This window comes from Balaenoptera physalus (assembly GCF_965194825.1).
Source record: "Balaenoptera physalus genome assembly, chromosome: 14".
Lineage (NCBI taxonomy): Eukaryota > Metazoa > Chordata > Mammalia > Artiodactyla > Balaenopteridae > Balaenoptera > Balaenoptera physalus.
Window position 1 is genome coordinate 48,776,400 of NC_138893.1, and position 13,276 is coordinate 48,789,675.

The 13,276-nt window shown below is 37.3% G+C and overlaps 1 protein-coding gene across 10 annotated transcripts in view; it reads right to left on the reverse strand.

Moving 5' to 3' along the window:
- CNNM2 (cyclin and CBS domain divalent metal cation transport mediator 2) overlaps positions 1 to 13,276 on the reverse strand; it is a 151,794-nt gene that overhangs the window by 123,357 nt on the left and 15,161 nt on the right. The window contains exon 2 of one of the 10 annotated variants that reach the window (XM_082425131.1): positions 3,005 to 12,660. The exons of the other annotated variants lie outside the window; for them this stretch is intronic. Coding sequence (XP_082281257.1) covers positions 12,641 to 12,660 — 20 coding nt within the window. The 3' untranslated portion in view covers positions 3,005 to 12,640. Of the gene's footprint in view, positions 1 to 3,004; positions 12,661 to 13,276 lie in introns of those variants that run through there. 10 annotated transcript variants of the gene reach the window in all.

The window sequence follows — 13,276 nt, forward strand, 5'->3', positions numbered from 1 at the left end:
AAACTAGACAGGTAACGATTCCTGAACACGCATAACTCTGCCAGAAATGCCTACATTGGCCTCTGCACGTGCAGTGAGGCTAAGGAAGCTTTAAGGAAGTATTTACAACATTCGCCCTAGTTGGGGGCCTCAAACAACGAGGTGGGTTGAATGAATACAGGAAAGATTCGATCTGTACCATGTATGAAGAGGCAGCAAGTCTTCACAGTTGCTACTAACAGCTGGTTTGGTAAGCAGCCTTAAGAGGTCAGAGAAAGTAATACCTGTAGTGAGAACTTGGTTTGTTGGATTTTAGCTAACGTGTGCTAAACCAGCTTACGTCAATTAACATTCTTTTTTCTGTTTGTTTAGTCTCACTATGAGACTGTTAGAGGCTCTCCTCAAACATCCGGAGATGTTTGGCTGTCCATTCATATTTAAGAGGGATATGCTTAAATGCTGGCAAAGGCTCTGTGTCAACTGATGAGCTTCACTGTAGAGTAACCATGCCAAAACTTCTGTATATTTTTAAATATCAAGGAACTGAGTAATAATAAATTTATTTGACTGCCTAATATGCATGGGACTATTTAAGAACACTACTGTTTGTAATAAAGCAAACATCAATTTCACTTCCTAAAATGCTTAGTTTTCTTGGGAAGTTAGATAAAAGGAGTAGAGGCAAAATCCACTGTCATTATTTTATCTCATTTGAAAACACACTTTAGGAAAGATGCCTAAATGACAGCTAACTTATCCTATAAATAAATATAAAGTTTCTGTATACGTTCAGAAATAGAAAGAAGATCACATCTTTTTATCTATCTGAGATAAATGATGTATAACAGGTGTATAATTTCATAGGAATATAATCAAAGAAATACCTGATCTCATCAAAGTTAAAAAGTCTTTTTATTGTAGCAAATGCATAAGGTAGTCTGGAAACTACTGAGCTTCAAGCGTGTGTGGTTCCAGTACATTCCTTTTACTCTTTTTTCCCCTTTTAATAATTATTACTGGTTTTACAGTGATGATTTCTTTTTTTTTTTTTTAACCGGGGTATAGTTGGTTTACAATGTTGTGTTAGTTTCTGCTGAACAGCAAAGTGAATCAGCTATATGTATACATATATCCCCTCCTTTTTGGATTTCCTTCCCATTTAGGTCACCACAGAGCACTGAGTAGGGTTCCCTGTCCTTTATAGGATGATTTCTATAGATAAAAGGAAGCATCAGTTTCCAGAATCTCAATGTCCCCAAGTGAGAGGTATCTTGGGATTACTTTATGCTAAAAGTACAAATGTAGGTGAAACTCAACTACTTCACCAATCTTTTATTTAATAAGGGTAATCAAGTAAGTATCAAACAGCTTCATTCCAGGCAGTCCAGATACAAATCTAAACTGGATTTTGTCAAATGATAACATGTTTTGAAAACAAATGCAACACAAAAACCTAAATTCCTTTTTTTCAAATACAATATTAATTTTGCTAAGCTGTTGTACATGCACACGTGCACTCACACACGTGTACACATACACACATACACCTTATGGGTTTTAAAATGCTATTCGGCTTTCATTCCAAACACTAAGGATTCCAGTGAGGAGGATACAATGGCACAAATGACAGTATGGTTGCATTATGACAAAATATTCCATATTTCCTAGGAAAAAAAAGGATAAGTTTCACCTAAGTACACTGAATTTCACTTAAATACCTAAATCAGTAGTTCAAGTGACAAAATTTACACTTTTAATAAAATTTTAATGGATTTCATTTTTCTCCAAACATTACAAAACACGTGCTTAAAAAAACAACTTGATGGGATTAACATATGTATAAAATTGATAATCAGGACTTCCCTGCTGGCGCAGTGCTTAAGAATCCGCCTGCCAATGCAGGGGACACAGGTTCGAGCCCTGGTCCGGGAGGATCCCACATGCCACAGAGCAACTGAGCCCATGTGCCACAACTACTGAGCCCGCGCTCTAGAACCCATGTGCCGCAACTACTGAGCCTGTGTGCTGCAACTACTGAGCCCACACGCCTAGAGCCCATGCTCCACAACAAAAGAAGCCACCAATGAGAAGCCCGCACACTGCAATGAAGAGTAGCTTCCACTCACCACAACTAGAGAAAGCCCATGCACAGCAACTAAGACCCAACGCAGCCAAAAACAAATAAAATTTAAAACAAAAAAGAATTAACAAGGACCTACTATATAGCACAGGGAACTAATAACCTATAAGGGAAAAGAATCTGAAAAAGAATATAACTGAATCACTGTGCTGTACCCCCGAAACTTACACAATATTGTAAATCAACTATACTTCAATAAAAAAATTAAAAAAAAAAAACTTGAAGCAACATAGAAAAACATACTTCCTCCCCTGAAACCCACCATCAAGAGGTAGTTATTTTCAATTAATATTTTAGTAAATGTTCTTCTAGCCTTTGCAGGTAAATGTATGTACACAGGAACAAGGAAGCAAAAATTTTAAAGAAAAAACTTAGCAGATGGCCCACACAATATGATTTTAATAGTATTTTACCCAGTTGATTTGCTTGCAGCAGAATCTCACCCCCATCCCCAAACAATCTCATGCCCCTAAAGTATAACCACGGGAGCAAGAAAAATCTCTCTGCTCAGTAATCAACTCTATAGAGACCAAATTATTCCTGCCATGCCTTAAATCAAGGTGGTACACTAGTGACTAAAGGAAACAAATCTTGAAGGAGATGAGAGAGCATGTTGTCTCATTCTAGCTGTTTTTAATGTTACCTCTAAAAACCTGCTCAAATATTTCCATCTCTTGCATGGTTCTCAGTACTGCCTAAGCCCCGAATGCCATTCTGCAGAGGCTCCAAGTTGAGTCAGCACATTGTTTTTATGATTGCAGATGGGCAAATGGAAAAACTGAGGCTTTGCACACTCCCATAAAGATCAGATGATGCCCTCAGTCTGTCTTTGCTAGCATGGGAAAACATTCTCTCTCTCAGATTACCAGCCCCCCACCCCCCCACCCCCACACACAAAAAGAGAGAAAAAAGAAAAAAGAGCATAGAGTTTCATTTTGTCTCTTCTGGTTACCTGGTACCCAAAAAACCTCAAGAATCATACTGACAATGGCAGTATGAAATGCAGAGTGACTAAAAGTCAGGGTTTTTCCTAGTCTCTGTAAAAACGACCCAAAGAAAAACCCTTGGTAAAATGGCCTGGAGAAGAAAGGCACTACAGAACCACTGAGATACTAAGCAAACGCAGCCTTTTCTGTGCTCATCTTCTAGCCCAAATACCAAGTCTGATACAAAACCACGCTAAACATTAAATAGAAACAAATTAAGTTTTAAACTCCCAAGCTCCAGCCAGCTATATTTTTGGTGTCTTTGACACATTTCATACAGCCTATTTCTTTTTTTGTATATCTAATCTGAATCTGAAATAGAAATGTTACTCTTTCCTATCAAATTTCCCAAAGAATGACAATGTCAGTCATCAATAGAGCTTCACTCTATACATATGAAAGTGTTAAGTAAAAATGCCTAACTTTTTTTAAGGAAAAAATAAAGTCCACTACAATCAAATGAAACATAAGGTAACCCCCCCCAAAATTCACATATTTTTGAAAAGCACTTTCCTATTTTAAGAATCATGTGTTACCTAATAAATGAGTTCAGTAAGGTTGCAGGCTATAAGATCAATATACAAAGATAGATTATATTTCTATATACTACCTATGAACAATCTAAAAATAAAAGTAATAGAACAATTCCATTTACAATAGCATCAAAAAATTTTTATTCCAAGTATTTTATTTAACAAAAAGATTACAAATACACTGAAAAATACAGAACATTGTTGAAGGAAATTAAAGAAGACCTAAATAAATGGAAAGATATCCCATATTCATGGATAAAAGATTTAATATTGTTAACACTGCAGTACTCCCCAAATTGATCTACAGATTCAATGCAATCTCTATCAAAATTCCAACTGCCTTTGCAGAAATGGACAAGAAGATCCATGAAAAATTCATACAGAAATGCACGCAATCCTGACAATCAAATCATCATGAAAAAGAAGAACAAAGTTGGAGAATTCATACTTCCCGATTTCAAAACTTAGTACAAGGGACTTCCCTGGTGGCGCAGTGGTTGAGAATCTGCCTGCCAATGCAGGGGACACGGGTTCGATCCCTGTTCTGGGAGGATCCCACATGCCGCAGAGCAACTGAGCCCATGCGCCACAACTACTGAGCCCACGTGCCGCAACTGCTGAGGCCAGCATGCCTGGAGCCCATGCTCCACAACAGGAGAGGCCACTGCAATGAGAGGCCAGTGCACTGCAGGAAGAGTGGCCCCTGCTCGCCACAACTAGAGAAAGCCCATGCACAGCAACGAAGACCCAATGCAGCCAAAAATAAATAAGTAAATACATAAATAAATTTATTTAAAAAATAAAATTTTAAAAACTTAGTACAAAGCTACAAGAACCAAAAGAGTGTGGTACTGACATATGAAGACATAGATCAGTGGAACAGAATTTAGAGTCCAGAAATAAACCCTCACATTTATGGTCAATTGACTTGTGACAAGGATGCCAAGATAATTCAATGGGGAAAGAGTAGTCTTTTCAACAGATGGTGCTGGAACAACATGATATTCACATGCAAAAGGATGAATTTAGACTCCTATCTCACAGCACATACAAAAATTAACTTAAAATGGATTAAAGGCCTAAATGTAAAAGATAACCTATGAAAGCCTTAGAAGATAACATAGGCATAAAACTTTGTGACCTGGGACCGGACAATGGTTTCTTAGATAAGACAATGAAAACAAAGCAACAAAAGAAAAAAAAAAAAAGAAAGAAATTGGACTTCATCAAAATTAAAACTTTTCTGCTTCAAAGGTTACTACCAAGAAAGTGAAAAGACAACCCACAGAATATGAGAAAATATTTGCAAATTATATACCTGGTAAGAAACTAGTATGTAGAATACAAAAAGAACTATTACAATTCAATAATAAAAAGACACAATTAAAAATGGGCAAAATATCTGAAGAGACTTTTCTCCAAAGAAGATAAACAAATGGCCAATAAGCACATGAAGTGATGCTCAACATCATTAGCCATTAGGAAAATACAAATCAAAACCACAATGAGACGGGACTTCCCTGGTGGTCAAGTGGCTAAAGACTCTGTGCTCCCAATGCAGGGGACCTGGGTTCAATCCCTGGTCAGGGAACTAGATCCCACATGCATGCCACAACTAAAGATCCCATGTGCCACAACTAAGACCCAGCGCAGCCAAAAAAAAAAAAAACACACACACAATGAGATACCATTTCACACCTACTAGGATGGCTATAATTAAACAAACAAACAAACAAACAAATCACAATAACAAGAGTTGGCAAGGATATGGAGAAATTGGAACTCTCATACATTATTGGTGGGAATGTAAAATGGTACAGCCACTTTGGAAAACAGCTTGGCAGTTTCTCAAAGAGTTAAAAATAGAGTTACCATATGAACCAGCCATCCTACTTCTAGTTATCTACCCAAGAGAATTGAAAACTTATGTCCACACAAAAACATGTATACCAGTAGTCACAGTAGCATTATTTATAATGACCAAAAACTAGAAACAGCCTAAATGTCCATCTACTGATGGGTGGATAAACAAAATGTGGTATATCCATAAAATGGAATATTATTTGACCATAAAAAATAAATCAAATACTGATACATGCTACATGTATGTACTTGGATGTACTGATACATGCCATATGGATGTACATGGATGAACCTTGAAAACACTACACTAAGTAAAAGAAGGCAGACACAAAAGGCCACATTGTGTATGATTTCATTTATATGAAATGTCCAGAACAGGCAAATCCATAGAGACAGAAAGTAGATTAACAGTTTCCAGGGACTGTGGGGAGAGGAGAATGGAGGGTGACTACTGATGGGTTTCTTTCTGGAGTAGAAAATGTTCTGGAAGTAGACAGTAGTGATGGCTGTACACCTTGTGAATACACTAAAAACCACCAAGTTGTACACTATAAAAGGGTGAATTTTGTGGTATGTGAATTATATCTCAATTTCTAAAAATTTTAAAGTAACCATTTGTTTCAGCAGTAAAATGTTCCTAAAGAGAAATGGAATAATATGAGTTCCCTGTTAGTAAAGGTTAGTTTTCCCTAAGACCAGGACTCATAATGTTCTCAGCAGATTTGAATTTTTTCCAGGTATGTTATTCTACAAAGTTAACAAAGGGATTTTTGCAAAGACTGGCTATGATTACCCTATCCTAACACATCAACTATTAACACTTTTTCCATGTTTCCTTTCAGTCCGTATACATGTATATTTTTACATATCGATAATCTATGCAAAATAATCAGCAAAAATTTTCCCGTACTGCTACATGGCTTTCAAAATGATCATTAAATGGTTGTGATTAGTTGACACCTACAATTATCTTAACTCCTTCCCCTCCATGTCCATCTTGAAGTGTTAGATATATTTAAGTTATCTCGAACTTTTCATTAGATATTTTTTGCAATATACATACAACATGAAAAGCCAACATAGCTCTTTCCTTCTCTTGAATTATATCACTGAATTAAGATTTCCAGGGGAAATTACTAAACCCTTTGTAGGACATTTTTACGACTCCTGGTTGCCTTCTAAAAGTATTAAAAAGTTACATTGCTATAAGCAACAAAAACTTGCTATATTAGACATCGCCATTTTTTATGTTTTTGATGTAATCAATGTTAAAAGATTTTATCTGAGTAATCTGAGATCTTCCTTTAGTCTTCACACTCTAGTTATTCAAAGGTTTCCAAAATCCATGAGCACTTGTTCTATTTCTTTTAAACTTTGTTGTTTTTTTCAGTCACAGTTAAGGAGAATGAAGAATTTTTTAAAATTCAGCATTCTTACTCTAAGGAGGGTAGAACACGTAATCAATTGCCTTGTTTTCCTTAAAAATATATACACATGCGGCCATCTCATAAGTAACAGCAACCGCTAAAAAAGCCTAGAATTCAATCACAATAAAAAGAAAAACCTAACAATTAGCCCCTTTCAAGATTTCAATATCCAGGGTAATTTCCTGGCGGTCCAGCGGTTAGGACTCAGCGCTTTCACTGCCGTGGCCCAGGTTCAATCTCTGGTCAGGGAACTAAGATCCCGCCAACCGCAGCGGCCAAAAAAAAAAAAAGATTTCAACATGCATAACAACTATCAGCACACATGGCCCAAGGTGTCTCTCTTGACTTGCAATCTTTAGTCTAGAGAAAGACCAAGAACAACGTGGAAGAGTCTACAGAGCCATTACATAAAGATAACAGTTAACTGAGCACTAAGTGCCAAGTACTACCAGAAGCATTTTCATATTCATTATCACATGAATCCTTACTAAGTACCTTATGAGTTACAAAATATCCCATTTTACTATGGAAAAAACTGAGGCTTAAAGAGGCTAAGTTACTTGTCCAAAGTAGATCCAGGAAGAGCACATTTTTCTTAACCTTTATGCTAGCAGGTGGTATCCTCCCCACAAGATGTGAATTAAAAAAAAAAAAAAAATCCCACCTAGGTCTGACAGCAAGAGGGGGTTAAGTATGAAGAAATGAGGATCTCACCATCATTACAGCAGTATTTATGATCAATGGTTGCACAGATGTAAAAGTGGGGGAGAGTCAGCACCCCCATTATCTCCATCAAGCCCTAAGCCAGTCTAATAAACGTATCATCTACAGAAAATGCTTGTTCTTAGTCCCCTTTCTTCCCCTTCCACAGCCTGCCACCCCTAACATCTCTCTATGTAGACATTCTGGAGGTGCCAGTGATGTGATTTGAAAGAAAAGAATGCTTCTTATTGTCTCTCCTTTGCAGTGTTGGTAGGATTTGGGGTTTCGCATTTGTGTTCTGAGAAAAAGATGATGAAAAGACAATACTAAAATTGTATTCAATCCCAGTCATCCATTTCCATGTATTTAGTTTAATAAATGTTCTTTATATGCCAAGCAAATCTTACTGGAATTGATGCTGACTACCAATTAAAATACATGCATTTAGAGAAAAGGGCCCTTTAGAAAGAAATATACTACTTTATATGTAACTAAAGTACTGTAAACACCTAAATCGAGTCCAGAGGTTTGTTCTTAAAAGTTTAAGTAGTTCAGGGCTTCCCTGGTGGCGCAGTGGTTGAGAGTCTGCCTGCCAATGCAGGGGACATGGGTTCGAGCCCTGGTCTGGGAGGATCCCACGTGCCGTGGAGCAGCTGGGCCCGTGAGCCACAATTACTGAGCCTGCGCGTCTGGAGCCTGTGCTCCGCAACGAGAGGGCGCGATAGTGAGAGGCCCGCGCACAGCGATGAAGAGCGGCCCCCGCTTGCCGCAACTGGAGAAAGCCCTCGCACAGAAACGAAGACCCAACACAGCCAAAAATAAATAAATAAATAAAAGTTTAAGTAGTTCAAAAGCAAATAAAACCATAAAATATTATGTTGGCTCAGTCTATTTTGTGCATTTTCCTGGTTAAAAATATTTTAAACTTGTTTAGGTTTGCTAATAATTAAAATTCACGGGTACCTCACAGTACTTTGGAATGTTTCAGAATTTAAATAAATCTGAGGCCCTTTTGAGGGGAAGGGGCAGGTGCTATGTAATCCCCATAAAAACCAAGAGAAAAAGCAGAACAAGATCCTTTCCTGTTTTGTCCAGATCATACTAAGTCAGAGCTGATATTCAACTATGGTGTCTACTGACCTAAAAGGTTTCGGTGATTCTAACACAAATAAGCCCCAAGTCAGACTGGATCATCTGAAAGAATTTAGCTTACATTATAAAAAACCTGAAAAAAGGGGCCCATAGATGTATGAATGGAACACATGCTTCAAGTGCTTTGATGACTATTTCAATGGAAACTTCACAGACCTGTACCTTGAACAAAAATTAAAAGCGCCAAAGAAGTTTCACCCCATAGTCCCAAATCCAATCTTCATTACTCTCACAGAATAAATAACAACAACAACAACGAACTCATTCGAGGATATCTAAAACAAGTTAACTCAAAAGAAAAAGAAATAGCTTACACCGAACTACCTGAGGCTTCAATCTAGATATCAATACCCATTTCTTAAAACACACTCGTAGTCTAACCTTAGCAGAGTAAAAAAAACTCAATTAAAGTAAACTAAAATAAAATGAGGTCACACATTCAGACTTACTTTCCATGTAACAAAACGCCTGTCAAAGATGGTTTGAATGCTGGATATCAAAAATATTGACATCAAAATCACAAGGCAAATAAAACCAATGGCAAACCTATATATTTGCTTTTTCAGTGATGTGGCTGCCTTGAACTCTAACAAGAAATTAAAGGTACCTTGAACTTGGAACCAGAAGTCCTGCTTGTTGGAATGGAGAGAACTCCATGCTAGAGTCAGGGACACAGGTTCTAGTCCTGTTGATGCTACCAGCTACGTGGGTGGCCCTAAGCAAGTCACTTAGCTTTCTCTCCTCAGGGTTTACTTTCCTTATTTAAGAGGTTGACTAGACCAATGTTTCCTAAACTCACCTAATCATAAGAATCACCTCAGGGTAACTGTTAACAGTATGGATTCCAAACCCCCTTCCCTAAGAGGTTCTGGTTGAGGAGGTCTCTGAGTGAGGCTTAGGAACTAATTCTTAATAAGTGATCCAAGTAAGTTTTATCATCTGGTAACCTTCACAAACACTGGACTGAATGATCCATGAGCTGCCTGCCTTCCAGCTCTGATTCTACACTATCTGGAGATTTCAAAATGATGTTCTAAAAATATGCAAAATTATAATAGCGTCACATGTGTTACTGCAAAAAGTTAATAAACATACAAGATCAAAGAAACAAATACATCCACCCCTTCACCCTCAACACCATTCATACTTTTAAACATCAATAAAGACATCCTCCTAGATTCTAGGCAAGTGGAACACTTTATTTGGTGAGGAAAAAAGTTTTAAATATTAAACTCTCAGCACATTAATATGGAAAGACTTGTGTTATATATAGGAAGAGAGAATTGTACACCAAATGTTTTAAGTGAAAACTACACATTGTGTTCTTCCCTTAAAGAACATTATCTGATGAGCTCACCTGTTCCCAGTTTTAAAAAAGCTAAAAAACAGCCTGTCTGTCTCTAGCAGCTATGAAGCAGCGAGCTCTGCAATACTGGAATGCAATTGTTACAAAGCTAAAAGAAACAAAACAAAGCAAAACAAACAAACAACTGGGTGGCTCAGAGCCCACTATCTTTTGTTAGGAAGGTTTTGTCAGGTATAGGGAGAGCGTACCGGGCACTTTCTGCACACAAAGGTAGCAAACTTATTTAACTTTTCCTTCCTCTACACTACGTTGCTTTAGACGGTTTTTCCAAAATTCTCATAATCCACTAGTGGGATTTACTTTTACTCTCTGTTTTAGATTTATAAATAACTATAAAACTCACAAAAGAAAAAGACTGATGGTGTGGACCACAGGGGGGCAGGGCTGTACAAGATGCTCACTGGCAACCATTTGTCACATAAGTGGCTACAAAAGATGCAAATAAAATCAAGATTGAAACACAAAACTGGGTTTGGGTCAGCCTTGCAACACAAACAGATATGAGACTAAGAGTGAAACAGGACTACATACTTTAGCTATTAGTCAAACACCACAGTGTTAGCATAAAACACTGTCAAAGTGAATCTTGATGCTTGACCTGCAAATACTGGAAATGGAATTGTTTAGATTTAGGGTCATACAGGCCAAAAATGGATTTAACAGTGAAAGTGGGGACACCAACTGTTAGGTACAACATCACAGAAGCACTGGGTTTAAGGCCATATATATGTCTAAATACATTTCTGTGTTTGTTGCTCTCAGCAAGCCCTGAGGCAATGCTTTGACCAAACCTCACATTCAATTAAAACAGAAATGTAAAATCAGGATCAAGGGGATCAGCATAATAGAATGGTTAAGAGGGCAGGTTTGGCTGTGACGCAGACCAAGTTAAAACCCCAAATCAACAAATTACTGAATGACCTTGAACACATCATTTCACCTATGCCTCAATTTCCTCATTTGTAAGATGGAGATGATGCTTTGCTCAGCTCTCAGATTTAAACAAGGTGATTCATGGAAAGCACTAAGCCCTGTACCTGGCAGAGAGTAAATAAATAGGTAATAATAATAGTAAGCTAACTGTAAAAATTAGCATAATTACTGTCTTCCAACCTCAAGTAAAGCTATAAGTTTCCTGGCAGCCAGGCAAAAACTTCTAATCGTTAGAAAGAAGACATTTACATACACTACATAAAGGTAGCTTTTCATTTCTTTCCACATTACAGAAATTTTCCCCCTCCTTAGTAAAGAATAATTCAGACTAATGATGTAGAGCTATATCCAGGAAAGGCTTCAACGCAGACATTTTTAATTAGAAAGGATAATTTTCAATGAGATCTGGATTAAGGATCTAACCAGTTTGGTAGAGTTACAGTTGGTGTTGTTAGAAGAAAGAGGAAAAAAGAAGAAAAAGCCTTCAAACCATCCCACACAGCATTGCTCAATAGAGAAAAACAATAGCAGGTTGACTGTTCACATAACTTCATAATTGAATTAGAAAATGAAAAAGAAAAAAAAAATCAGGTGAAATATTTTAACTAACACAAAAGAAAGAAATAACAGTTATTAGTAAGGTGAAAGTGACCAAACTCATCAAAAAAAGATCAAGGAAGGGAAGGTGAAAAATTAGTTATTCCTACAGTTTCAGTAACAAGCACCCACTCTACCCTTTTAAGATCATGGCTTAAATTTCCCATTTGCAACCAACTTTCTTTGCCCACTCTTCCTAATATGCTACTAGCTTGAATGTACCTTTAATCTGTACTGTCTTCTTAACTGAATACATCATTCTGGTTACAGACAAAAATAACATCTTGTGCATTTTTTTTTTAATATAATTCAGGGGAGGGCTTCCCTGGTGGCGCAGTGGTTAAGAATCCGCCTGCCAATGCAGGGGACACAGGTTTGAGCCCTGGTCTGGGGAGATCCCACATGCCACGGAGCAACTAAGCCCATGTGCCACAACTACTGAGCCTGTGCTCTAGAGACCGCGAGCCACAACTACTGAGCCCATGCACCACAACTAGTAAAGCCCGTGCGCCTAGAGCCCATGCTCCACAACAGAGAGAAGCCACTGCAATGAGAAGCCAGCGCACCACAACGAAGAGTAGCCCCCACTCGCCGCAACTAGAGAAAGCCCGTACGCAGCAACGAAGATGAAACGCAGCCAAAAATAAAATAAATAAATAAAAATTTTAAAAAATTCATGGGAAAATATTAGCAATTCAATCTTTAAAGAATACCTTTCAAAGAAAATACTGTGAGAAGTAATTTGGGGAGAGGAGAAAGTTCCTAGTAAAAATAAATCAGTCATAGGAAAACTGTTCAAGGACAATCAAAAACAAATTTCAAAATAATGCAAATTTTGAAATTTTGAGTTAGGGGAAGGATTAATGAGTTGCAAGGTGCAGAACTAAATTCTCAAAGAGAAAAAAGACACAGAAGTGAAGAAAAGACTTCAGCAGGGAGTACACGCCAGCGCTACCAATCCATCAGTAGATATGCAAAAATTCTGCATAATAAAAAACAAAAAACATAAACTATATTATCTGTATCAATATTGGGAAATTTAGCAACAGAAAGAAAATAAAGTATTTCAAAGCCATTTTCAAGCATTTCAAGATATTTTTCTATATTACAGCTACTACAGCAAAATGAAAGAAGAGACTGGTTAGATGCTCTAATTAACAATTTAGTAGCGAAAGAATAATGACGTCCCAAAAGAAGCTTTGTCACCTAGAGATAATGGACATTTTCTTTTTACTGTTTAAGAATCCAGAAGAATCTCCTTCTGCTTTTAAATGCAAATTACCAATCTCTGAAGCACATTCTGCTCTATTCCTTTATCTGAAAATTACTGCAATGTGATTCTGTTCCAGAGAGGACACCATTCAGGCAAGAAAATGGAATTAGGACAACTACACACTCTATGTTCAAATCATCACATCCAGTGAGCTGTCAACCACTTCCACATGACCTTTTTCAGTGGAGAAACCACTATCAGTGATCAAAATTCTATTTGAAGAAGGAAAAGTTAGTTTTGAGGACTATCAGCTCATTAAAGGTTACACACACATTCCAGCATAATACATGAACATGCACCAGCATCATAACAATTTAAAAACTCA